The 25,412-nt window shown below is 38.9% G+C and overlaps 3 protein-coding genes across 5 annotated transcripts in view; 1 reads left to right on the top strand and 2 right to left on the bottom strand.

Moving 5' to 3' along the window:
- LOC105830421 (paired mesoderm homeobox protein 2B) overlaps positions 1 to 25,412 on the top strand; it is a 63,531-nt gene that overhangs the window by 3,465 nt on the left and 34,654 nt on the right. The gene's annotated exons all lie outside the window — the stretch shown is intronic.
- LOC118645860 lies at positions 152 to 4,837 on the bottom strand. Its single transcript, XM_036287653.1, has 2 exons — positions 4,189 to 4,837; positions 152 to 1,680 (listed from the first exon to the last, which is right to left on the bottom strand). The coding sequence occupies exon 1, from the start codon at positions 4,599 to 4,601 to the stop codon at positions 4,206 to 4,208; it is 396 nt and encodes a 131-aa protein (XP_036143546.1). The 5' UTR covers positions 4,602 to 4,837; the 3' UTR covers positions 152 to 1,680; positions 4,189 to 4,205.
- Positions 4,020 to 25,412, bottom strand: part of LOC105829080 — a 43,539-nt gene continuing 22,146 nt past the window's right edge. For 2 of the 3 annotated variants that reach the window (XM_036287650.1, XM_036287649.1), the window contains 15 exons: positions 21,200 to 21,454; positions 19,920 to 20,542; positions 18,456 to 19,216; positions 15,164 to 15,404; positions 13,085 to 13,139; positions 12,231 to 12,512; positions 11,700 to 12,014; positions 9,436 to 9,851; positions 8,577 to 8,789; positions 7,890 to 8,252; positions 7,661 to 7,775; positions 7,078 to 7,478; positions 6,627 to 6,848; positions 6,026 to 6,368; positions 4,020 to 5,120 (listed from right to left, as the gene is read on the bottom strand). In XM_036287650.1, the coding sequence (XP_036143543.1) occupies positions 4,854 to 5,120; positions 6,026 to 6,368; positions 6,627 to 6,848; positions 7,078 to 7,478; positions 7,661 to 7,775; positions 7,890 to 8,252; positions 8,577 to 8,789; positions 9,436 to 9,851; positions 11,700 to 12,014; positions 12,231 to 12,512; positions 13,085 to 13,139; positions 15,164 to 15,404; positions 18,456 to 19,216; positions 19,920 to 20,542; positions 21,200 to 21,445 (4,863 nt within the window). In that variant the 5' untranslated portion in view covers positions 21,446 to 21,454 and the 3' untranslated portion in view covers positions 4,020 to 4,853. The remainder of the gene's footprint in view (positions 5,121 to 6,025; positions 6,369 to 6,626; positions 6,849 to 7,077; positions 7,479 to 7,660; positions 7,776 to 7,889; positions 8,253 to 8,576; positions 8,790 to 9,435; positions 9,852 to 11,699; positions 12,015 to 12,230; positions 12,513 to 13,084; positions 13,140 to 15,163; positions 15,405 to 18,455; positions 19,217 to 19,919; positions 20,543 to 21,199; positions 21,455 to 25,412) is intronic. The other variant, XM_036287648.1, reaches the window with a different exon arrangement.

The following is a 25,412-nucleotide window of genomic DNA, read 5'->3' on the forward strand; positions in this document are numbered from 1 at the left end:
AATAATATTCGTGAAAGACAGTCATTTTGCACTTTAAGAGACACGAAGAAAACGGTTGAACAAATAATATAGTTTATTTATATTTTGCATAGGGTGGTCAATTGACCATTTTACAACCTACTAACAATAATGTTAAAATTTTAATGTTTTATTTAATTCTTAGTCTATTTGAAGCATCCCACATCCCTAGGTTTGCATAGAATTTTTTAAATTGATTTCAATCTCCTGTTCGTTTATATTAAAACTTAATTTATATGAAATATTTAACAAAAATTAATGTTAAATTAAGATGATATCTCTTTATCAATTCTCGTTAAAGTAGATGTGACCAATGATGACAGACTCCAATTTTGAAATCAATGACTGCTGACCCAGTGGATTTGGGATCCTTCATAGACGAGAGCAAGATCTATAAGATGCCCTGCAATAAGATTTCGTTATATCAATCATGGGGTTTCTTCACTTTTAGTCAAAAAGTTCAAATACAAATGTTAGGTTCCGATTTATAATATATAATCTTACATTGAATTAAATTAAGATTAAATTTAAGACTTACACATCATTAGATGGTTATTGCACAGTAAATAACCTGCCGTGGTGTAATAATAATATGTAAACTTAAATTTAATTTGTTACTTTATATTACTTTAATTGATTACATTAAATTTAATATTATTATTGTACCACAGCCCTTCTCTCGGGACGATTCGTATTGATTTATCTCCTTAACATAAAATGGCCTCAACATTGCGTAAGAGACATCAGCTGCTTGTTGCGGGACACCTAGTATAATAAGTGGAAGATAAATGCCGCTTTGGGTCAGTCGTGCGGACCTACTTAGATACAGTGTTCCAAACAAAAAAGAGTCGAAAGTCAGAAGAAGTCTGTACTTCGCGAGCAAAACTCGCCAATTCCAACTGCCGCCGATTAGCTCGAACGATCCGGAAACAATCCGCTAGGCCGTGCCCAAAGGACGTCTTGTCCTTGCGAGGTTTTAGCAAGCGTACTAATAGCGCGATTCTGAAACTGTACTCGGTCGACTAAATCCTGCGGAAGTTGCGTTTCCGTTGCCAATCAATGATGAACGACCAACTGCGACTTTTACTCCCTTTACTAAGAAGTGAACTAGATTGGAAACTGCAGTTAAATCTAATGTCAGCTATTCGTATTCACTATTGCCATTCTATGAAAACGATTTCGGTACATGATCGAGCGGAATTCAAAAAGTCTCGGTAAACGCGAATGTGTTTTTTTTTTTGGAAGTCCTAGTAACGGAGAGACAGTGATCGCCGATTTTTCTTTTGATTCCTCCGCGATCCCTTCCCTTTTTAATGTATACGATTTTCTGAGCGACGGCTTACTCGTGTGTCAAATCTTATTATTTTTCTGTTATTTTCTACAAGTGTATTTGTCAGTTCTAATCGTCCTCTATTCTCTATCACAGTATTCATTATATTATTTTATAGCTTCCCCAATATTAATATTACTAATACATTTTAATATATTAATGTTTTTTGTCAAACTAACGCGCGATTTTACTTGATGAACGCTTCGTATCAATTTTGACAATGGTTATCACGTAATGATTTCGTTGCAAAACGACATGATCGCATTTCATATACGTTCGGCAGCAACGAGAGTGACTCACGAGTAAAGCATCACCAGCTATGTGAACCTGGAACCCGACTTTACAAAAACTAAAAATTAACAACACAACTCGTTTATACTTTGTTTGTACCCGTTTGTACCACCTTTTATTTTGTTAGTACCTCAAAGGATAAACAAATACAAAATGGTTAAAAAATAGCCAAAACCCCACTTTAAGATAATTTAATTTTATTTATGCCATTCGAAAGAGAATCGTTTGTACCCGTTTGTACCTCCATTGAAATCGTTTGAACCTCAAAGGGACCGGAAGTACAGGCTTTTCAAAATTCGCTCAAGAGGTAATTTTGACATTTTTGGAGATATCGAGAAACGACCAAGGCCATTCGAAAGAGAATCGTTTGTACCCGTTTGTACCTCCGTTGAAATCGTTTGTACCTTAAAGGAACCGGAAGTACAGGCATTTCAAAATTTGCTCAAGAGGTAATTTTGACATTTTCGAAGATATCGAGAAACGGCCAAGGCCATTCGAAAGAGAATCGTTTGTACCCGTTTGTACCTCCGTTGAAATCGTTTGTACCTCAAAAGAACCGGAAGTACAGGCATTTCAAAATTCGCTCAAGAGGTAATTTTGACATTTTCGAAGATATCGAGAAACGGCTAAGGCCATTCGAAAGAGAATCGTTTGTACCCGTTTGTACCTCCGTTGAAATCGTTTGTACCTCAAAGGATAAACAAATACAAAATGGTTAAAAAATAGCCAGAACCCCAATTTAAGATTATTTAATTTCATTTATGCCATTTGATAGAGAATTGTTAGTACCCGTTTGTGTCGCTTTTATGAGACTTAATTTATTTTTTGACAGTATCAAAATTTTCAATATATTATATGATTAACATATTAATATATATATTTTGATACTGTCAAAAAATAAATTAAGTCTCATAAAAGCGACACAAACGGGTACTAACAATATATATATATATATATATATATATATATATATATATATTAATATGTTAATCATATAATATATTGAAAATTTTGATACTGTCAAAAAATAAATTAAGTCTCATAAAAGCGACACAAACGGGTACTAACAATTCTCTATCAAATGGCATTAATTAAATTAAAATATCTTAAAACGTGATTCTGGCCATCTGTTGACCAATTTGTATTTGTTTATCGTTTAAGATACAAACAAAATAAAAGGTGGTACAAACGGGTACAAACGATTCTCTTTCGAATGGCCTTGGCCGTTTCTCGATATCTTCGAAAATATCAAAATTACCTCTTGAGCGAGTTTTGAAATGCCTGTACTTCCGGTTCTTTTGAGGTACAAACGATTTCAACGGAGGTACAAACGGGTACAAACGATTCTCTTTCGAATGGCCTTGGCCGTTTCTCGATATCTTCGAAAATGTCAAAATTACCTTTTGAGCGAATTTTGAAATGCCTGTACTTCCGGTTCCTTTGAGGTACAAACGATTTCAACGGAGGTACAAACGGGTACAAACGATTCTCTTTCGAATGGCCTTGGCCGTTTCTCGATATCTTCGAAAATGTCAAAATTACCTTTTGAGCGAATTTTGAAATGCCTGTACTTCCGGTTCCTTTGAGGTACAAACGATTTCAACGGAGGTACAAACGGGTACAAACGATTCTCTTTCGAATGGCCTTGGCCGTTTCTCGATATCTTCGAAAATGTCAAAATTACCTCTTGAGCGAATTTTGAAATGCCTGTACTTCCGGTTCCTTTGAGGTACAAACGATTTCAACGGAGGTACAAACGGGTACAAACGATTCTCTTTTGAATGGCCTTGGCCGTTTCTCGATATCTTCGAAAATGTCAAAATTACCTCTTGAGCGAATTTTGAAATGCCTGTACTTCCGGTTCCTTTGAGGTACAAACGATTTCAACGGAGGTACAAACGGGTACAAACGATTCTCTTTCGAATGGCCTTGGCCGTTTCTCGATATCTTCGAAAATGTCAAAATTACCTCTTGAGCGAATTTTGAAATGCCTGTACTTCCGGTTCCTTTGAGGTACAAACGATTTCAACGGAGGTACAAACGGGTACAAACGATTCTCTTTCGAATGGCCTTGGCCGTTTCTCGATATCTTCGAAAATGTCAAAATTACCTCTTGAGCGAATTTTGAAATGCCTGTACTTCCGGTTCCTTTGAGGTACAAACGATTTCAACGGAGGTACAAACGGGTACAAACGATTCTCTTTCGAATGGCCTTGGTCGTTTCTCGATATCTCCAAAAATGTCAAAATTACCTCTTGAGCGAATTTTGAAAAGCCTGTACTTCCGGTCCCTTTGAGGTACAAACGATTTCAATGGAGGTACAAACGGGTACAAACGATTCTCTTTCGAATGGCATAAATAAAATTAAATTATCTTAAAGTGGGGTTTTGGCTATTTTTTAACCATTTTGTATTTGTTTATCCTTTGAGGTACTAACAAAATAAAAGGTGGTACAAACGGGTACAAACGAAGTATAAACGAGTTGTGTTGTTAATTTTTAGTTTTTGTAAAGTCGGGTTCCAGGTTCACATAGCTAGCATCACCCACGATAACTCTTACGAGTTTACTACGCGGAACTGGTTCGTCTCCGATTGCGCAGTTTCCAGAAGCGCCTGTCCCTCGATGTGTGATGAATCGAGATCGTGTTCTGCGCCGACCTGGCGCCACTTTTCTCCGGCATGTACATTCTCAGCAGTCGCGTTGCTCTCTCCTCTTGCGATCTATCCGCCGCTCTTCCGCTCAGAAAACTCAGTAGCTTCAAGCTCCGTCTCTTTAGCCTCAGTCTGTTCAGAAAATTTGTCTCGCCGGTGCTGGACGGACTCCCGTTCTGATCGTCGAATTCCTCCTCGAATCTCCTCGATCTTCTCAGCTGATCCTGTCTTCTGCTTCTGTATCTCCTCCTGTCGCTCACCTCGACGGAGTCCTCTCTCCGCATAGCTTCTCGCCACCTCTCGGCGTTCATCTCCTCGGCGTTGCGAGAATTAGTCTCCTCCGCTCTTCTCGCGACGGCCTCCAACTCCCTCAGACGTTCAGCTTCCTTGGAAATCCTGCTGGAATTAGGCGAACCGAGCGTTTCCGGTGCCGCATCCACGTCCGACAGCTTGCGGTGTAGGTCGACGATCTTCCGGCGGAAATCCTCATCCTCCTGGTTCAGCTTGGCGAAGACGCGGTCGCGCTCCTCCGCGCTCGCACCGACGCTCACCTTAGACCTCTGTCACCACCATCCGACCTGGTGCTTGCCGCTCCCGGGCGAGTCCTCTTCCTCCGGCAGCGGCTCCAGCCGCCTCCTGCCTAGAAAACAGCGTAGCGAGCCCAGACTGCCGCTACCACCTAGCAACTGATCCATGCTGAGCTCGGGCAGCGAGCAATCCTCATTTTCTGACTCCTGATCGGCATCTTCATCCGCGGACAGGTTTAGGCCGTAATTGTCTTCACCGGCGCCCACCACTCCGCCGCTGCTGCTGCAGCCGTTCGGCGGCGGCTAGGGAAGTCAGGTACAGCTCGGGCTAGTGATTCTTTGCAAAAAGAAAAACAGAAGGCAAGCGTTGTCATGCAGGCAAGCGTGCGAAGCTTATTCTATTCTCTTTTTAACGCTGCATTCCCGCGTCACGTACGCCTATACCAAGGAAAAAGGCCCCTGATTTAAGGTATAAGATGTTCGTGATTTATATACTACATTCGGTGCTTTTATAAGTGCGGCCATTTAATTTTGGTGGTTTTGTCTACCTCAAATAAAATGGTTGCATTTAGCGAAAAATCTGAGCAATAAGTATGTACAATTTGTATAGCCCTTGGAACAATAGTGCCGCAAAGATTTTGTCAAATTATCGTGTACATTAAACTTCATTACAAACCATTTTCAAAGTAAATGCAGATTACAATTTTTACATTTAATGCAAAGTGCAACTTAAATGAATTTATGCTCCCAAACTACTTATATGAAAATAATCGTACGTATTAAGCGATCATTATTTGCTTACAAGGCAGTAAATTGCAATTTATAATACATACTGTAACGAACAGCTGTTGAAAGTCTACGAAGCGGCGATTAGCTCATAAAAATGTTTATATAAAGTTTATATTACAAACTATGCACATTGCATTCAATTATTTAAAAAGATTGATTTCTTTTCTCTGTGAATTATAGATTTTATTTTTAAGCTGCTTTAGATTTGTACTTAAAAAATGAAGCTTATAATGGCTTAATACTTGCAATATATAATCTCCATTTCATAAAATACGTATTTAAGAGATATTGAGAAATAAGTTTGCCAATCGTGATCACTTGATACGCAATAAAATTCTTTACAGTATTGGGGCTTGGTTTACTGTGCTTTCAAGCTTTTGAGTATTAATATCACGTATCACAGTCGCAAACATTATTACCGAATTGGCGGTGAAACTTTCATCGTCTGGTCCGCCGGAGGTCGGCGTGCCCCATATATCATCACCGGAAGTCGCCCCGGACGTGGTACCCTCCTCGTCGTTTGGATCTAACGAAAACTCGGTTCGCTCCGGGGGTACCGGTGGTTGAAGAAGGTAACCGCCGACACTTTCGCTGAGCTGGTCCAACAAAACCATCTTGCTGACGACGTAACTACTCGCTCGGGCAGTCCACGCTCTCAAACCGGACGGTGGTGACTCCAAGTCCCGGTTGTCATCATCCCCCTGCTCATCCAACTCGTCATCTTGATCCAGACTGCTCATTGTACCGAACCGTCTCAGAGCTCTACGCGAAAACGATCGTTGCGAACGTGGGAGATCGAAAAGTCGATCAAAGAAGTTTAAATAATCCAGTTCGTAATCATAACAAATATCAATTAAACATCGACTGGATATTTAAGATTAAACAAGTTTAATAGGTTTGTTTTTCTTATTTTATTTTGTTTATTTTTAATAGCTGATGAGGCAAAACTTGATATATATCTGCTAATTATATGTGATCTAATTTGATTAATAATTACAAATTAATTATAATTTATTATACCTGTAAGGGGGTTCCCCGTCGCAATCGAGGTCGTCCTCGCTGCCGTCCTCGGTGTTACCATCCGCGGGCGTATAACTAGGACTATTACGTCCTGGACTATCGTGCAGGCCATTTCGCAGTCTGTGCCTCGTGCACAGATCAGGGGTTGGTGGAAGAACCGAAATCTTTGGCGGCAACGGGGAAAACGGGTCCCTTTGCAACGGCGGCGTAGGACAACCCGATCTGTAATGTACAATTATAGCTATCATAGTTGCTTTAAAAAATTAAAATCAATTTTTTCATTCTATATTCAAGAAATATTTTCAGCCTTGTTTGCACTGTTAACATAACAACGAGTACAGATAATCACAGAATGGATTAAAAGTAGAAAATTTGTTGGAAAATATTAAAAAACTTAAATGTTTTAATACTTAATAAACGTTTGAGATTAATGGCTCGTCAAAATTAGTACCTATGGCATCTTCGGCAAATGCTGATGGAGCTTGTCAAGTTCTCCTTCGTGGACACGTGACTGCCGTTCTTCCGCGCCATGCTGTTTGATTTCACGGTGCTCAGACTTGCGCTCGATGTGCTGCTCTGTTGCTCCACGTCGGAATTCCCCGTGGGGATCTCCTCCGTTGCGGTGTCCTGGCTGGTCGACCGACTATTGCTCTCTCGGGGAGTTCTGGCCGCCAATTCCTCGGCCGTCCATTCCTCGAAAGAGCTCTCGTGGTCCGGAGGAGGGATCTGATGCGAATTGCGCACCCATTGCGCCAGGTGATTGTTCTCCCGAGAATTCTTCAGGATCGTCTCCAGACTCTCACTCTGCGACTCCTTTTCTTCTTCGTTAGATTGCCGAGGTTCCCTCGCGATCTATTACATTCAGATGTCGATATCAGTTTTGAAAAAAAAAGGTCTCTTAAATCTGAAATAATTTTAGTTTTCAATCTCATTTTGCGATATTATATGGATAATAATTTGTTTTTCCAAAAAATATATGACATGTCACGCTAGCTTGAAGTAATGTCGTAACTGTCATCATTTTTTTCACTGACCTGCGAACTTTCCATGGGTTCTCTAGTCGCGGTGAAATTGTTGCCGGGAACCGGACTCTCTTCGGGGCTATCTTGTTCCGACGACCCCAGGCCACAGCCTGTATTCACATAGATGCTAAAATGCAACGAAAATTGGTGCTCATGATCGGTTCTCCGCTTACACCTCGATTCCCGACAAAATATTCCGCGAGACGCACGCGCGTGCTTTCGTGCCGAGCCCGCCACTCACATTTGCCGTTGAAGAAGGTTGTGCCAGACGGCCTTGAGCTCCGCGGTGGGCGCACGAAAGATGAGAACGCGTCTTCGGGGTCGACTGTGTGGGCTGCAACCGCCGCTGTTTATCGTCTCGGCATGACCGTTGTCCCCGTTGCCGTTCGGATGAATGGCGACCTGCAGTCGAAACTCCGTCGGCCTCTTGCGCACGGTGAAGCACGCCTCGGCGATACTGGACAGCCGCAGAGGTTCTTCAGTTACAAAGAGCACACGGTCTCGCGATACCCGCGCGAACACAAGAAGATCAGTCAACAGCAATGCCCAGGAAGGTTGCAGACGCGCTCGACCTTCAACCTTAGCGAGAGCTCCGCCAAAAAGCCTATATAAAACGTATATAGATTCAAGTTTTTAATAATTGCAAATCGTTATATATAAAAGTAGTAGCAACTTATTCTTATGTTGACTAATTGATTTTTATTTCTGACTTAATTTTACAGATTTATAAAAACGAAATAAATAAGTAAATAAATAATTGACAAGCTAATATTTATTATGAATTATTATTCTTTGTTAAAATGCAGTACAAAGTATTTATTAATAATTAAATTTTATTTTTATTTTGTAAAATGAAGTTATGGAATAACACATTGCTCGTGAAATTTTTAAGAAGTAAAAAAACAGAAGAAACACTTATAAAACTCACCATCGTCTTCCTGGCATCGCTAAAGTAAATGGTTTGCATCTCGCGAATACCAGTCGAGATTCTACTTCCTGCAGACTTAACAAGGGCCTTCCGGTGTCCCGTGGCGGCTCCATGACACCCGCATTAGCCGTAGCTTCTCTATAGCCGTGGGCCAAATCCCTTGCTTGTTGGCAATTTCGCGGGGACGCCTGGCCCAACAATCTTGTCATTTCCCTGCAAACACGAATTTACTACGAAAACTGTACGCTTTTCTCTTTTCTAATACTCTCGAATACCGAGTCAGATTATTTTATATTAAAAACTCACCATATCGCTTATACGATTTTTAAGATTTTAATAATGATTATTCAAATTTTTATTTAAAATTTTTCATTAAATTACACAGTATTACAAGATTCATGAATAAGTTATTATACAATATTAAGGTGTAAATTACCAAAATAATTAAAAATAATTCTAACATTTACTATTAGACTCTTTTTAGTTGATATTTACTACACGGAAGTTTGTTTAAAAATAAAGAATTATTAGATATAAAAATATTAAAAATTCTTAACATAATAACGAGGTCAAAAATTTATACAATTTTTACTATTTATCTTTTAATTAAAACACCATTGTAAGAAATAAAAAAATAAGATAAAATAAAAGTAGCACGTTACAATTAAATTTTTTTTCCATTTTTTTACATTAATGGCAGCTTTAAATATATATATGTACCTTGATTTAATTATTAATTCCTGCTTTAATTTAACCGAACTTTGCTTCATACCAAGATATAATGGTTTTTATTAAGTAAAAATGATCGACAAGCGAATTAAACCTTCTTATAAAGGGAACGCGGAATTAGCGTGCCAACCTGTAGTGTTCTAATGGTAGAAGCAACACCCCGGTGAGATCGGGGCGTCGTTTATGCGGCACCGCGGGCTCGCAGACCAACTTGGCGAAGGCCGTGTTTCGTCTGAGAGCAACCAGCAGACAGCAGGCACGTTGTAGGCCACTGAGGTATCTTCGATAGGCAGCTGTGATTTTAGGAACTCTACAGAGATAGCTGTCGACACCGCCGCCTTCGTCCCTGATCTCTTCGGACAGTTTGAGCAGCTCATCCAAGTTCTGGAATAGGATCATATAGTCTGCCGCCGACAGGACATCGCGTCGCTCGCATAGCGGGATCATAAAGCGCGTGTGGCCGCTTTTTAGGACGCCCCAGTATCTGGTCTCACGTACAGTTAACTCCTCCTCGGGTGGCGCGTCAGGTGCCAGGCTCGGAAAAACCTATTTGAATCGAGCCGCGAAAAGATTTTGGACGTTTTTTTACAGCGAATCAAAATAGACGCTTATTTTGACTAGGTTTCGGAAATTTTATCTACAATTTTGCAGTCTGAGACAAAACTCGTAATTATATATATAAATAGATAGAAGATTCTAATTCTCATTAATAATTGCGTAAGATAATGAGTATTCTTTGATCAATGGCTTGTACAGAAGATAGCTAATTAAATATAAATATAAATATAAAAACAAAAATTATTTTTTTTAATAATATTGAAGTAATTTTGAACAATATCTGATTTTTAATTTAACATGAAATAATATTAACAGACTTTAAAATTTTCTATCTGTTGATAACGAGGTGAGAAATATTTTGTGTGCTGTACAATTAAAGAAATTAATTTTTATAACGACTGATAATTAAGTCAAAATAATTTGGTGATCAAATTTATAAAAACATATGAGGATTTAAAATCTCAGGATGAGGGAGTGATAGGGATATAATAAAAAAAAAACAATGCATGGTTGGAAACAAAACTTGTTGGCAACAAAAAAGAGCAACCTAATCAAGGTACAAAACATAACCGTATCATAACTTAAACGACGTCTCTCACGTGAGAGACGCGCGCGCTATACACTACACGCCCCGCTACAAGTAAAGTACAAAGAAAGTAAAGAAAAATAAAATAAAACAATGTACACAGGTGTGTGATGCTCTTCGCACTCTTCTTGTGACGAAAACGAAAAATAAGCTCTTAATATACGCTGATAACGCGTCTAATAAATTCGCATATTCCCGCTATAATGATAGTTTCTTATAAAAATATAAAATCTTCCGACGATCCTAAATATGACTCTAATTTAACATTAAATTTTGCAACATTTTTGATAAAAGTGCATCCAAAAAAATAACAGAAGGCGATTTAAAATTTTACAAAATGGTTTATACATTTGCCAAATATTCATCGCTAGCAATCATAGAAGCGAGTTTGCGGAATTAGATTTGCAGTGCATCTCATATCGTTCGAGCTGTGCCAATTATCACACATCTTCCCAATTGTTTGAAATAAGAAAACTGTAACGATACTAAAAAAATGTATTATCAAATACGCCTGCATGATCATATTAGTTTCATAAAGTAGCATTAACATAGAGGTGGCGCAATTCAGCATATTGATAGCAATTACAAAAATATAAATGTTTTTTTTTCTACGACGTTGAGAATAATTGAAAAATTACGTAGCCCTCTCTCCTACGATATTATCTTTTTCGTTGCAATTAAACGTTCGATCCATTTTTGTGCTCGATCGATTATTTGATTAGATTGGGGAGCTTCTTTAACACACACTTTCAATCTTTGATTAATTTAAGATCCACATAATTACGCTTCAATGACGAACGTAAATTTCAGTGACACTAATAGCGGTACTCATTACATTGTATTTACTAACTATATTTGTCGGTCTCTTGAGACAGTATCGCTTGTATCAATTAAAAATTTTATACGACTCTTTCGAATCTAGGTAGTTTTTCTTACTTTTTACCTACAGATATCTTAATTGATTTTCGGATATCTCTTATAGAACACGCTTAAATTATAAGCAATTAAAATGAACATTCTCCTCAGAAAATAAAACTTTAAAGGTGCAAATAATTTGCCGGAAAGAAACCAAGGCATACTTGAAATGCAGGAGAATGAATCGTTTCTTGTCTCAGATAATGGCAGGCGTGAATTTTCATGTCGTCATCGTTATTCGACGCGACGTTTCTTCGTAATCAAGGTACCGATGAACATATATGCTATTAATACCGCTACATGGCTAACGTTCACACGAGGACGCCGGTACCGACCTCGGCGTTGAACGTGACGTGCTGGACGTTGGAGCCGGCACCGGAGGAGGGCTGAAGAGTCGCGTTCACAGAGCTGGGCCTGTGTTGGGCACTGGAGACGGCACCTCCCTTACGGTACACCTCTAGCACCAGCTGATTCGTGGCGGCCTGGATGAGGCCCAGAATTTCGTCCCGTGGCCTCGTCACTACGTTCGTAGTCTCAACGAACACCACGTGATCGCCCGGCCGTAAGCCGGAACGGTCCGCCGGACTTCCCGGATCCACGCGCTCAACTCGCGGCGGCCTGCCCCACGATAACGAAAATCCCCATGGGATCTGACAGATAAAACGATAAAACATTTGATCAGTAAAAGTTTACAAAAATAATTAAGCACAATTGTTGATAAACTTATTAGGGCAAATATTAAATTATCTTTAATTTCGCGTTTCTTCTGAATAAGACAATTATACGTGGGTGAAAAAAAAGAAAGGTGCGTAACTCATCAATTTTTCATCTACTTATGTTTTGATCTAAAACTGCTGTAAATGCACCTGATTGACCAAAGTTTGCCTTATGAGCCTTCTCGTGATAGTACAAGGAGTTCTGCCACCCTTCGCGGTGAATCCCGGATGCAGAGGCAGGCCTGTCAGAGGATCAACTGGTTCTAGCTCCAGGTGCCTCAGATACATTAAATCATCCGTTCCTGAGTTGTTATTATCTGACTCGCCATCCTTGGATAATGGCGGCGACACGACGCAGTCTTGAGGTACACCCGCGAAAGGGGTGCTCGTATTTCGGACGGATCCGGCTTCGAGAGGGTGCCATGTCGCTTCCTGCAAGTGGTTCCTTCTATTTTAATTCTCCCGAATCATAGTATGTGAAACGCTTAAATATATTTTTTATTCCATCTCTGAATTTGGAGATTTAAATAAAAGAATATAAAAAGTCGGTCAAAACATACGTTCCAACTTTCCAACATCTTAAAGAACTGCCCCGAGTTTCTTATGTACTTTTTCTTTGTGAGACTTTAATGAGTTATAACAAAAAAAAAACATTCCAGACTCCACTGCAATATTCAAGGATTAATGTAGCAGAAAACTTTAGTAGATGTCTAGACGCATTCAATGTATTTGAAATAAATCGGTAGCAGACGTTTCAGCCAAGAATCTTTCGAGTAAATACTTAATGTTTCGATGCACTTACCCTTCTCCTCGAGAGAGAAACGTGAGCTTTTTAATAATTTATAGCAAGAAACTTTTTGGAGACACTTCGAGAATTAATATAGTTACAAACTTTAGTAGGCGTCTGGATACTTCTTGATATATGGTGGACTCGAAGCGAATCGAGAGCGGATGTCTCTCGATCGAACATCTTGAATATATACTCGAAGTTTCGTGATATTTACCTTATCCTGGGACAGAGGCAGAGGAAGAGTCATGCAGCCCAGTAACTCGCTACGTCTGAAACAGGCGGAAACGGAAACACGTATAAATTTCCGTTGTCCAGAGTAAGGCCGTAAAATACATGAATACGCTCGTTTAAACGTATATACAAGTGTTGTCTATTCACGAGTGGTATATACATGGTACAACGTGACCGTAATGTCTCGCGTATGCGAGAACGGAGAAAGAAGGAGAGCGAAAGGGGGTGAGAAATACACGTGGTGAACGTGGTGCGCATGATCCGAGGAGGAATCGATTCCCCTCCTACCGCAAAAGGGGAAACCCCCTCGGATGTCCCCAGAAATTACAATAGTTTATACATTCGAACGGACCATCGACCGAGGGAGACACGCGGTTCGGAATTGCGTAATTTCCTGCATTGCTGAAAATCTTAATCCATTAAGAAGCCAAATATGTTAAATGTTATACAGGAACGCGTTTTATGAAAGAGATTTTATAAACAAAATTTTAACTTAACAACAATAATTTACATCTGCAATATTTCAGGTTAAAATATTAAAAATACGCTAAATGAGACACACTAATTGCGTAACTACAGCAACTTAATAGAATGCAAAACTGTCGAGAATGTCAATATTTATGTAACGCAAATACTTTCCTGAAAAACCTTCATATATGTAAAAATTTGAACCAACAGTACGAAAAACTTGATTAAAAGGGAATTGTTATTAAATAAATGTTTACACAATTGTGTTTAATTCAAGCTAAAATGACTCAAATAACGTTTCATATTTATGTTTGGAGAGTATATTGTTTTCGCGAAAACGAAGCTACGGGACGGCATTTTTCCAATATGTGAAATTCTTGGAACAGATTAAAATAAGGTTAACTGCTTCGATTAGATAACCCGAAGAATAAACAAGCCAAGGCCGAGACGGTGAAAAGAAAAGGGATCGATCGTCGATCGAATATATCGAATGGGAAAAAATGCGGTTTTCTTGCACGCCATATCGCGTAAAAATAAGCGCAACATAAAATAAATGATCGGCCAATGGGGTATAAGTAAATAACCAGATTTGTACAGACGCACCATGAGTAATACATAAAAATTACGAGGAGAACACGAGACAAGATAAATTCGTTGCTCCACTAACATAAATTCCACGTACTACTCGTAGCTCTCGTGCGGTTCGTGCCCGCTATACGAATTTCACAGGACTTTCCCACGCCGTATCGCCGTACGCTGTACGTCGAGAGATCGGTATCTCGTACACGGTACGAGGCGTCACGTGCTTGTTAAGCCTCGTAAGTTAACGACGTATCGTTTACGGGGCTTTATCAGGACGAATTAAATCGCGGCTGATTCGCCGGCCGAAGTTAATTTCTATCCCCTTCGCCCTGACCATTACGGAACAAGTGAAACAGCTCAAGCCTTTATCACGGCAACCTGTTTTTCAACAGCAAACGTGTTCCGAAATTCGTGAATTTGTGTATACTGTTATTCTTCGCTTTTCTCCAAAGAAATTATATTGCAGAAATATTATACGTATGAATATACATTTGTCTTTACACAATTAAAGATTTTTTAGCATATAAAATTTTACATAAAATTAGAGATTAAAAAAATAATTAAAAACTGATTTACTGAAACAAACCTACAATTTGTTTTTTAAATCAATCTCACAAAAAAATTATTTTAATTTTAATTTTCTCAAAATCAAAATTTATTTCCTTAAATATTATTTAAAAAATGGATTATATTCTTCATTATCTAATTTCTTCCATCCCCTTTGCTAACTTTATAATTAATCGGCATGCCACTACCTCTCACGTGCGGATTTTCTGAGAAAATCACAATTAATCTTCCCGTAACAAAGCCGAGGCACTTGTGTTAATAAATAAATTTCCAGGGAACGAGACGTCAGATTCGCATGAAACTTTAGCGCGATTGCCGCGGCCTCAGATTTACGGACTTAATCTGCGTCAGTATCTTCTTGTACCTTAGACGTACCGTAAGCCCCCTTACCCCTGCCGTCCTTCCCCCTTTCTCTTTCTTTCTCATTTTCGCGGAGCATGCTCACCTCGCACGGCGATCTCGGTGCCAGACGGCGATGTCCAGGGACGTGGGCCTGTGACCGATACAGTGACTATTATACGCTGGACAGGGGAGTATGAGGGTCTCGCGGAACACCGGATTCGGCGTAGCGCGATGAACTGCGGTCCTTTTGACGACTCCCTCTCCGCTGGTGTTCTTTAGGCTTGCTTTGACGTACGCATGCACCGGCCCTTCGTATGCCCGCCTTAGGTCCTTGCACCTTATCACTGCGAGAATTACAAAATTTTGTAAATATGAATTTTGCAGATATAAAATATGTCTATATACGCTTCTATATTATTATTTTACAAGTATTATATTATTGTTTCGCTTTACAAGTTTTATTGTATTTTTAAATGAACTAGCCAAGAATATAAATGTACGGGTTACGTGCATTTTTGTTTAAAAAGTGTTTAACTGTAATCAGTGGTACATGAATAAAGTAGAATAGTGATGATTATGAAAATAAGACTATATTTATATAATAAAAAAAAAAAGATCTTAAAATGATATTCACACACACACACACACAGACTCATTTTATCGATTAATTGATCAAAATCTTGAAAGTGTAATCATTAGATAAATCCTGAATTTAAAATATATAATATATATAACACTGTAACAATATATATAACATTTTTAATAACTAATGAAAGGCATAGAATATTGAACGTGTGAAATTTTAACTTTAAAATAAAACCTTGGTTAGCTTTTAGGTTCTTTTGATTTATGTTTGCACGGTGTTAAAAGGAGGAACTGTCCGATAACGCAATGAAAAGGATCAGTAGGCCTTATGACCTTTGCCCTACTTCATTTTCATTTCACCTTCGCATTCCATTTACCTACCCAGGTTTTATCGACGATAGAATGAAATTGCAAAGGCGAAAGTATAAGCAACGAAAGTGAATAAAAATATCAAGAATAATCAAACTTCTTCTTAATTCCAACTGACACACACACACACACACGCACGCACGCACACGCACGCACACACACACACACATTCTTCGTCTGTAATTAAGGTCAAAGCTCACTATAACGTAACGATGTCTTCTCAATAGTAAATTATGGCTATAAAAGTAACTATACATAGCTATAGCTATAGTTTTCTTGATAAATAAGGACTTTTGGAAAGACCAAGAAGATGTCAGGAATCTTGATAATATATGTAACACTCAACACGTGCAACAATAAACTCTGCAGTATATAGTGCGTATTTTGCCAGTTTTCCTTGCTTGTCATCATAAGTTCCACTACATTTAATTTAAACATGTGCTCACTTTAATGCCACAATTTACCGCAATTACTTTGCTTCGCAATTATTTTACATTTACAGATCTTATCATTGCCGTTTCCGCGAATTTACAGCAATAATACAGTAGTATTTTAAAAACCAATAACGGAGCAGTCTTAATGCATAATTTGCCCAATTTAAAACATTTAAAATAAAAGTATTAAGTTTAATTACCATTAATGGGTATAACGTTTAGCTTTGCATACTAATTTAACAATTATTACGTAATTTTGTCTATCCATTTTGAAATCTTTAGATGAAAACAACGTACGTGGATATATCATACATTTTATTAGATAAAAAGGGGCAGATAATCCCGGTTTTTAGCATTAACTTTATTATTTAATGTTGATTTTTTACTTTGATATGCAGATAACATACAGGAATAATTATAATTCATTATCTTATTAATTTGTTAAAACTGTTTTTCTTTTCTTTTAATCGTAGATTATATTTAATTTATATGTAGTAGATTTCCTATGTAAATAGAAATAAATTGCTTCAAAAACTTTTTAAGGCTTGTGTAGAGACTTTAATCTACTTGAATTAAATTGGCTCGAAGCGAAACAAGAGATTTGCAATCGAGATAGAATATGTTTGTTCATTTACACATTGCGGCAAATTTTGCATTGTGCGACGGCACTGCGGACAGGAGGAATCCCGGAGAATCGACGCTCCGGGCTCGCTCTTACGGCCGACTGTACCGCGGCACTCACTACTTGCGAGGACGTCTGACCGATGCGGCATTCGCCACTGGCTCCATCCGTGCCGAGGACTCGTATCGCGCGATCCACTTTTCGGCGATTACCACGCACCGTTGCATCACGTCTCGAATAATCTCGGTAACGAGTCGACGAGTAGGACTAATTTGCAAAAAAAAATACACGCATATACGTATATACGCACACCACTATTTGTTGCTACAAATAATTCTCTTTTCCGAAGTAGATGTATCCTCTTCGGCGAGGTAGATAAATGTTTCCGTAGAGGAAATGTTTACTCCGAAAAGGAGCGCAGCATATGTAATATGAGCGGGATTTCCGGGATAAATCGTGTCGACGTTGTGCACTGATTCGTCCCGTTCGTCGACTCACCCCCGTGCACAAAAAATAAAACGGGGATTTCCCGGGGATGACGAAGGATGACGAGGGAGTTGTGATGTCACGGGGAAGCGAATCCCGCCGGACCAGTCGAGAGAACGATCAACCGATTATATGCGAGACGCGTCAGCAGGCAAGGCGCATCGACCGAATGCGACGCGTCTCACTATAAATGCGGAAAGAATTCGGCTTGGCAAAGCGTATCGGCAGAACACAGTCTCGCCTCTCGCCGAGAACGAGAAACGAGGCCCACGACTGTTTTTCCGCAAAGACAACGCAACGATGATCAATGTCGACGGGCTTACTAACCGGAATTGAGTCGCCGGGAGGGTCTGTGGGTTACTGGCACAGTATTATGCCGAGTGCGGAGTGCCGAGCGCCCTCGAAGCACCTCCTCTCGCGACACAAAACCGGCGCATGTCTCGTAGCGGCGAAATTTCAGGGGTGTGCGAGGGTAGCAAGCTACCCCCATGACCAAACATAATTGGAGGATAACGAATATTTTTATTTTTTTTTAATGAAGGGCTTTTTGTTTTAAAAAAATGCGAAGTAATGTTTAACTGTCGTAGCAAAAATTGCATCGCAGCAATACAACATTTTTTAATATTTATTTTTAGATAAACACTGTATGAAATTATTGGCCACACACACACACACACACACACACACATTGCTTTTTTTAACATTAAAAATATTTAATATTAATTTCGCCTAATTTATGTCATTATTTGTTGACAATAGATAAATTTATAATATTTTATTTAAACGGTATTTTTAAAATTCTGTTTCCCTCTTTTGAAAACATTTGTTGGACGTATTCATATCCTCCTTTACGTTCTCATCAGGTACAATTGATATATGTAAAGTAAGTGTAAACTTACCTCGAACGTGTATATGCTCTGCCACGAGGGAGCACTCGATTTCGATCGATCCGCGACAATTGGATCTTGTCGGTAGTTCGCCCTCGGGACTGAATTTCAAACATCTTCGGACAGTCGCTACCAAGGGGACCTCCGGGGTTGTCGACACAGAAGTGACGAATGATTTCGTACTATGCAGATCATCCATCATGGACGACTTTGGGCTGTCAAGGTCCCAGGAACTGGTCTTCCTGCTAATGTCGTCCTCCTTACGGTCTTCAACACCGTAGAAGGACATTTTCGTGGCCGGCACGTGCTTCTCGTCCAAGGTCGAATCGAGATCCGTCTCTAACGCGAGCTTCTTCACATTCGGGTTGATGGCTTCGACTAGCGTGAGCTGATTCTCCTTTATCGAAGGACTACACGTTCTCTTGGCTCGTTTGCCGTCCACCGCTTTGTCACCGTCTTTCCGCGGACGTTTCCGGCGAATGCCACGTTGCCTCTTAAGTGTGAACTCACCATTGAGGTCGTTCAGAGGTGACGTGAACGCCCAGGACACCGGTGAAGGGTCCTCCAGGAGTTGACTGACCGACGATATGGAGCTGTCATTGCGCGCCGGCGATTCTTCCTCTACTACCTCCACGATAGTTTCATACGTATGATCCGTCATCTTTGAATTCGGCCGTTTTTCGCACGACGCCTCCAGAACCTTGTTCCTTTCCTCGGCATCGCCCAGAAGAATCTCAGCTACGGTCTTGCTTCCAAAATTGACTTCTTGCTCTCTGCACATATTGTAGATGATTTTTTTTTATTTGAAAGACTATATTACACTGAGAAAAAAATGTTAATTTGACTAAATTTTCCAACTAAATTAAATTTCGTCTATTCAATTATTTATATATTCAATTAATTATATGAATACTTGAATTGAAATTTGTGCATTTAAGTTTAAGTGCATAAATTCTTGAATTGACAAAATATTAATTTAGTTGGATAATTTTGTTAAATTAACAATATTTTTTTCTCAGTGCAGAGTGAATAACATTTTTTTATTATCTTTATACATTCATGCATGGAGGGAAAACGCTTTTTGCTAGAGTATTAAAAAATTTAGTTAGAATGCAAATCTAAAGATAATTTTGTTAGACCATTAAAATAATTATGTAGGACGCTCAAGTTATGATTGCTACAATTTCAAAACTTTTTGCAACATTGCTCGTCGTGCTTGAACGTCCCTCATAATCATTTTAATAGTTTAACAAAATTATTTTTAGATCTAACTAAATTTTTAGATACTTTATCAAAGCCGTCTTTTTCGTGCGCGTGTGCATGTGCGTCATTTTCGAAATTTTTACCGTAATTTTTTTCATGCAAGGTTCACTCTAGTTAAAGCCAACAAAAAAACTACAAGTCAAAAATCAACAAGTCACGATTGCTTTCTCTGCTTATTATATTATAATTATTCGTCTTCAATTATCGTCTCACCTATGAAGCACCTCCGTGACAGTGTTGTCCATATTCTCGTATTTCGGCAAGTCTTGATCTATGGTGAGATTCGACAGCTTTCCGACGAGCGGCGTCTGCCCTTGAGCTACCTTCGACTTGAAGGGACTGATTGCTTGAGCGAGTTTGGTGTGATACGGCGTTCGGCATCGCGCATGAATCTTCGTGATCTTTGCTAGCTTCGGTAAATACGGCGTCCTCACATGCCGCGTCTTCTGCTCGACGTTCTGGGAATATGCATTGGTCTTCGTACCCAGGGGCATCGAGCCGGCCTCCATCACGTCCTCGGGGCTGGTCGCCATCGAGATCTGCTGAAAGAAGTCGGAAACGTGCGACTGTAGATTCGCTCGCGCCTCGTTGACAACATTTTGCGGCAGCTCGTTGTCGCTCTGGAAGTTCTTGGCGCAACTGTTCATGAAGAGCGCGGGATCCGTTGGTAGGGTCAGGGCGGTGGAACACTTGCTGCCGGGTGGATAATACGTGAGAGGTCCGATGTCGGTATCTACTCTCGGTGTACTTTGATAGAAGCTCTCGGATACCGAGGAATTTTCCGTTTCGTGTGACACGGACTGACGTTTACTCGACCTCAAATGCGGTTTCGTCGCCTGCAAAACGCATTGAAGAATACGTTTTTAATTAAAAAAAATTGATGCTATATTAGTTGAAGAAGAATCAGGAACATTGCTTTTTTGTAGCGGTAACGTTACTATTTTAATCTTATGCTAGAGCTTGCATTTTTTTAAACGTTATATTTGTGTTACTTTACAGGAAAAACAATATCTCAAATATTAGTATCAAATTTAAATTAACATATTTTATTTAACATTATAATTTTATTTATATATAATTTCATTTTCTTTAAAGAACTTGATAATCTTAAAATTTAGCAAAATATATTTTTATTTTAATAATTATCTAAAGAGCACAATGATTTTCTTATAATAATAGAGGAAGATTATTAATACTGGCATACTTTGTTTCTTCCCATTTTTGTCATTTTTTATCCGATATTTTTCCTCTCGATAAAAAATATTGAATAACACAGAATATATTTTTCTTATATGAGAATATATTTTTCTTGATGGAACAAAATTCTTCGTAAGCAAGTGTTGTAACGCTATATAATCTCGTTCCAATATTTACCGTTCTGAAAATAAAAATATTCTAAAACAAGAACTTTCTTTCCTTCTGTGTATAATATAATGTAATTATTTATTATACCGCATTATTATTATATAAGAGAAAAGAAGGGTCAAACTTACTGTTACCTGAAAATACGTCCTCAAGTCAGTTCCGCTACTTCTACACCTTCTCCTCCGAGCCGGCGTTGTTCTAGACGTATTCGATGCATTCTGTGTAGATACCTGCCTGGTTCGGCAGCTAGCAGAAGTCGGCGGTGTGTTGGACAAGTCTCGGAAAGGCCGGCGGGGAGGCTTGTTCAAGGTGGGCGGACCGTGGGGTGTCGAACTGGTTGTCGACAACGATCTCGAAACCGTCCACTTCAGCATCTCTAGATGCTAAACGAGAAAGGAGAGAGAAAATGATAACGGACGGTTTTAAAAGTACTCGGAAAGTTTCATAATGAGTAAGCGTCCCTTAAGAAATTCCCAAAGCAACATAACATTTTGTTGATATACATCTTATCTCTCGTAAAATTGCGTGACTTATATTTTAATTAAATTAAAGAAATGGAATTTCTTATTAAGATAGAAAGCGTTTTCAACGTCAAGCATAATTAATTTTCTATGTGTGAATTACTATCCTTCTCCTTTTTACTTTGAATATATATGTCAAGTGTTCCGGAAACCGCAAAGCCACGAAACGATTATTTTCACCTCAACACGTCCCTTTCCCCCGCGTGCTTTGCGGTAATAACATTTTATTAAAGAGTCCTTTACATCTAATCTAATAGCTATTTCCTTCGTGCGAAGGAAGTGCGAGGGTCGAACCGGGCTGTCATTAATCCACGACGCACGCGTACGCGTCGCACAGGAATATACATGAATGGGAAAGTCGTTGAGTTTCGCTAAGTCTCTCGATAAGGTCGACATCTCCGACGTCAGGTCCGCCTATTGGCCTTCCGGCCGAAAGCGAGATGATCGCTTGCGCCTAATTACGTAGGGAGAAACGTGTATACGACACGATATACGAAACGCGACAGGAAACCTCGCGACGAAATCGAGAAAAGGAAAGAGGGATAGAGTGACGTGCACCTGTCGCGACATACGGGAAATAGCGAAACAGGTGAAAGACGCCGTACACCTGAGAGACGGTTTCGACGAGTTAGCACTTGCCTAAGCACCGCGTGCTTAACGATCCCTTAAACGGCCCCTAAAACTGAGTAACGATGCACCCTTTCTCTCTCTCTCTCTTTCGCTTCCTGGAGCGTAATTTCTCGTAGGCGAGAAAAATCGAGCGTGAGCACGACGGTTATGAAGAAAAAAAGGGACGTGGTCGAGCGTACGGACTGAATTATTGTTTCGTTTCGGCTTTGTGGTTGTTGCTGCTGCGCATGCAGCCGCTGACTCGCGAAATTGCTGATCCGATTAGCTCGCACGAGTGCAGGTTCACCACGGTCGTCGGATTGAATTGAGACCCTTCTTTTGAGCATGATATTCGCATAACTTGGGTATATTTCAGATTGGACAGTCAATACTTTCGTGAACTTTGAGATTTATTTAATCTCGTGTCTTGATATTAAGAATGATTTTTTTTGCTAATTGATATCTCCTTTTAAACAAGTCTATTGTTTTGCAGATAGATAAATAATGCGAACTTTATTTTCACTAAAGTTTTTTTATTTCACTCTTGATACGTACAGGATATTCCAGAAATGTTACAATTAATTCTTTAATTTTTTACAGAGTTTTTTATCGCAATAAATATGAAATATTATTTTCGCACAAAATGCAATAAAGTGAATCAAAAGTATCGAATATCGACTTTCAATATTAAGAAATAGTATTTGCAAAGTTAAAGAATATCAATATTAATTAACTAAAATATAATACAACCATGTTTTTTAACGTTTCATAATTCGCTCGCTATATCGTAAAAGAATATTCTTTTAAAATATCTCTATTAAATTATGTGAACATTTAGAATTTGATTTTAAATATATTTCAGGTAGATGCTCTATTTAAACGGAAGAAAGAACGATGTAGGTACATGTACAACATATCTCCCGATCTTGATCTTGACCCTGAACGAAACTTCCTGAAAAGTCCCGCGGTCTAAATCACGTCTGGGGCAACGTGTAAAAGCGACGGCAGCAGCACTGGCAGTAGCAACAGCAGCAGCAGGTTTTTACTTTTAACGGTTCGTCGAGGGGGGGGTGCGGCGCATTGTACTAGCTAGGTATAAAAATGCATTCATTTGCATACAGGCTGTTGCCATGCTGCATGCGCGCGCGCGCGCGCGCATTCTCTGTCCTGTCCTTTTTCGCGTACGCGTTCGCGTGTACCATGCCTCTCGTGTATCTGCATATGTATGTACGAATGTCTGTCTGCCGCGACATTACTACCACCATTGCGTATCGGCCTACGCGCATGTAAAAACGGTCTCGGCACCTGCCCATATGGTGGTGAAACGCGCAGTGTGGGTCCCATCTGGTATTGCTCAACCCAGCGCTAGGTGGAACCCTGATGTCGATACGTGGCGAAGATGATGGTTATCTGACATCTATGAGGAGGATTTTCTCAACGTATTTCTTCGGGGACTCGCGAGGCGCACGTGCCACCGGGGATCTTTTTCGTATACGAGAAGAACGCGCAAATACACGTTATAGTTTAAAGGTTTAGCTCGATGTGTTATATTACATATTGCATTGTGCCTTTATTTCTATTATTCTGGAATGATATATAAATTTGAATACAAATATCAAGTACACATCGTATTCCCCTGAAAAAATTCCCCAAAATTTGTTTCTTTATTATCAAAAATATTTTTTTTATTTAATAGCACAAAACTGATACAAAACGAAGATCACTGATTCTGCCGTTATACAAAAAGTATTTTATTAGATTTATGAAATTATTTATTTTGATTATATTAACTCTCTAAATTTCTTAGAGTGAAAATACTGCCATTACAATTTTTCGAGTGATTTTTCACCGCAATAAAAGTTAAAACTTTACTCTACTTATTAGAGTGAACTTTAATTCTTATTGAATGAAAAATCACACGAAAAATTGTAGTGGCAGTATTTTCACTCTAAAAAATTTAGAAAGAGAAAAAAATCTGATTTCTTCTTAGATTAAAAAGGGTTTTTTGTTAACCAAATTATTTTCTAACAAATTTCCGGAGATTTTAAGCAACACATATAGTCTCTTTGAATACCCACAAGTGACGAGTCATGCTAAGCAAAATGACATGCGGAATACCTAAAACCTTTAGAATGTTCGCCGACGAGGAGTTCCTCTCGGATGAGTGAGTACAAGTAGCACCGACAAAAGGTATTCGTCTGCATAATTAGACACTAGTTCGTCATTCAAAATAAACGGAGTACGACAGTCAGCCTGCACCTGCGATAAGATATTGTTTCCGTCTGTTTCCGGCACAACTACGATATATTATAGTACACACTAAATTGTATACCTAGCGTTCATTTGAATGGGAAACCTCGTACATATATGCGTGTACCGTTTTACTCCGTGAGAGGAATATAAAGACGGTAACGGTATGAATTGCAAACTTGACTAGAAAAGACCTGTAAATTTTCATAAGAGTCAGCAACGGAAATCCTGTTCTTCGGAACGGACTTCCGTTATCGTTGTGAATTATTATATGAAAAAGAACTAAGAAATAATTTATAAAAATTATATTTTTTAATATAAAACTACAATTATATATTTCTACATTTATGCAAATTTATATTTTAAAAATAAAGTCTCCTAATATTTCGGAAGAAAAAATAAAGAGAAATCTTGCGGAAATATGATACTTTATGAAAATACGATGATACTTATGATAAATCATTATCTATAAATTATTACTTTATTCGCAATAAGCCAATTCTCGAAGAATAGTCATAGCAGATAAGAATCTGTCTAATTCGCCACCTGCATACGAAATCCTTCTCACTGAAGGTTTTCGCCGTGACTACGATAGATTCGATTAGAATGCCCAGGGAACTCTATTAAGCGAAGCCCAGGGGTCCGTCGTCGTAATTATGAGTGCGTAATAAATCTCAAGGGCCCACTGAGTGTGTTGTATATACGATATAAATATAGAAAGGGGAACCACTGTATGTGGTCCACCTGTGAATATTATCGCTTCATCTGATCTTCGATATGCCTAACGAGTATACGTTACAAAAGAATATTTTTTTTGCATTTTTGCCTTGGTAGCGGAGAGAAGACAAGTGCAAGATCCGAAAGAATGATTTCAAATATTCCAAGACAATTTTATTAACTTGACAAATAAATATAACATTGAACATTAAGTATAACATTAACATTGACAAAATAGTTGCAT

Source organism: Monomorium pharaonis, chromosome 5, assembly GCF_013373865.1.
Source record: "Monomorium pharaonis isolate MP-MQ-018 chromosome 5, ASM1337386v2, whole genome shotgun sequence".
Classification (NCBI taxonomy): Eukaryota; Metazoa; Arthropoda; class Insecta; order Hymenoptera; family Formicidae; genus Monomorium; species Monomorium pharaonis.

What these genes read in the sequence shown, in the direction of transcription:
- LOC118645860 (XM_036287653.1), bottom strand. Translation starts at nt 4,601, where the DNA reads ATGAACGCCGAGAGGTGGCGAGAAGCTATGCGGAGAGAGGACTCCGTC.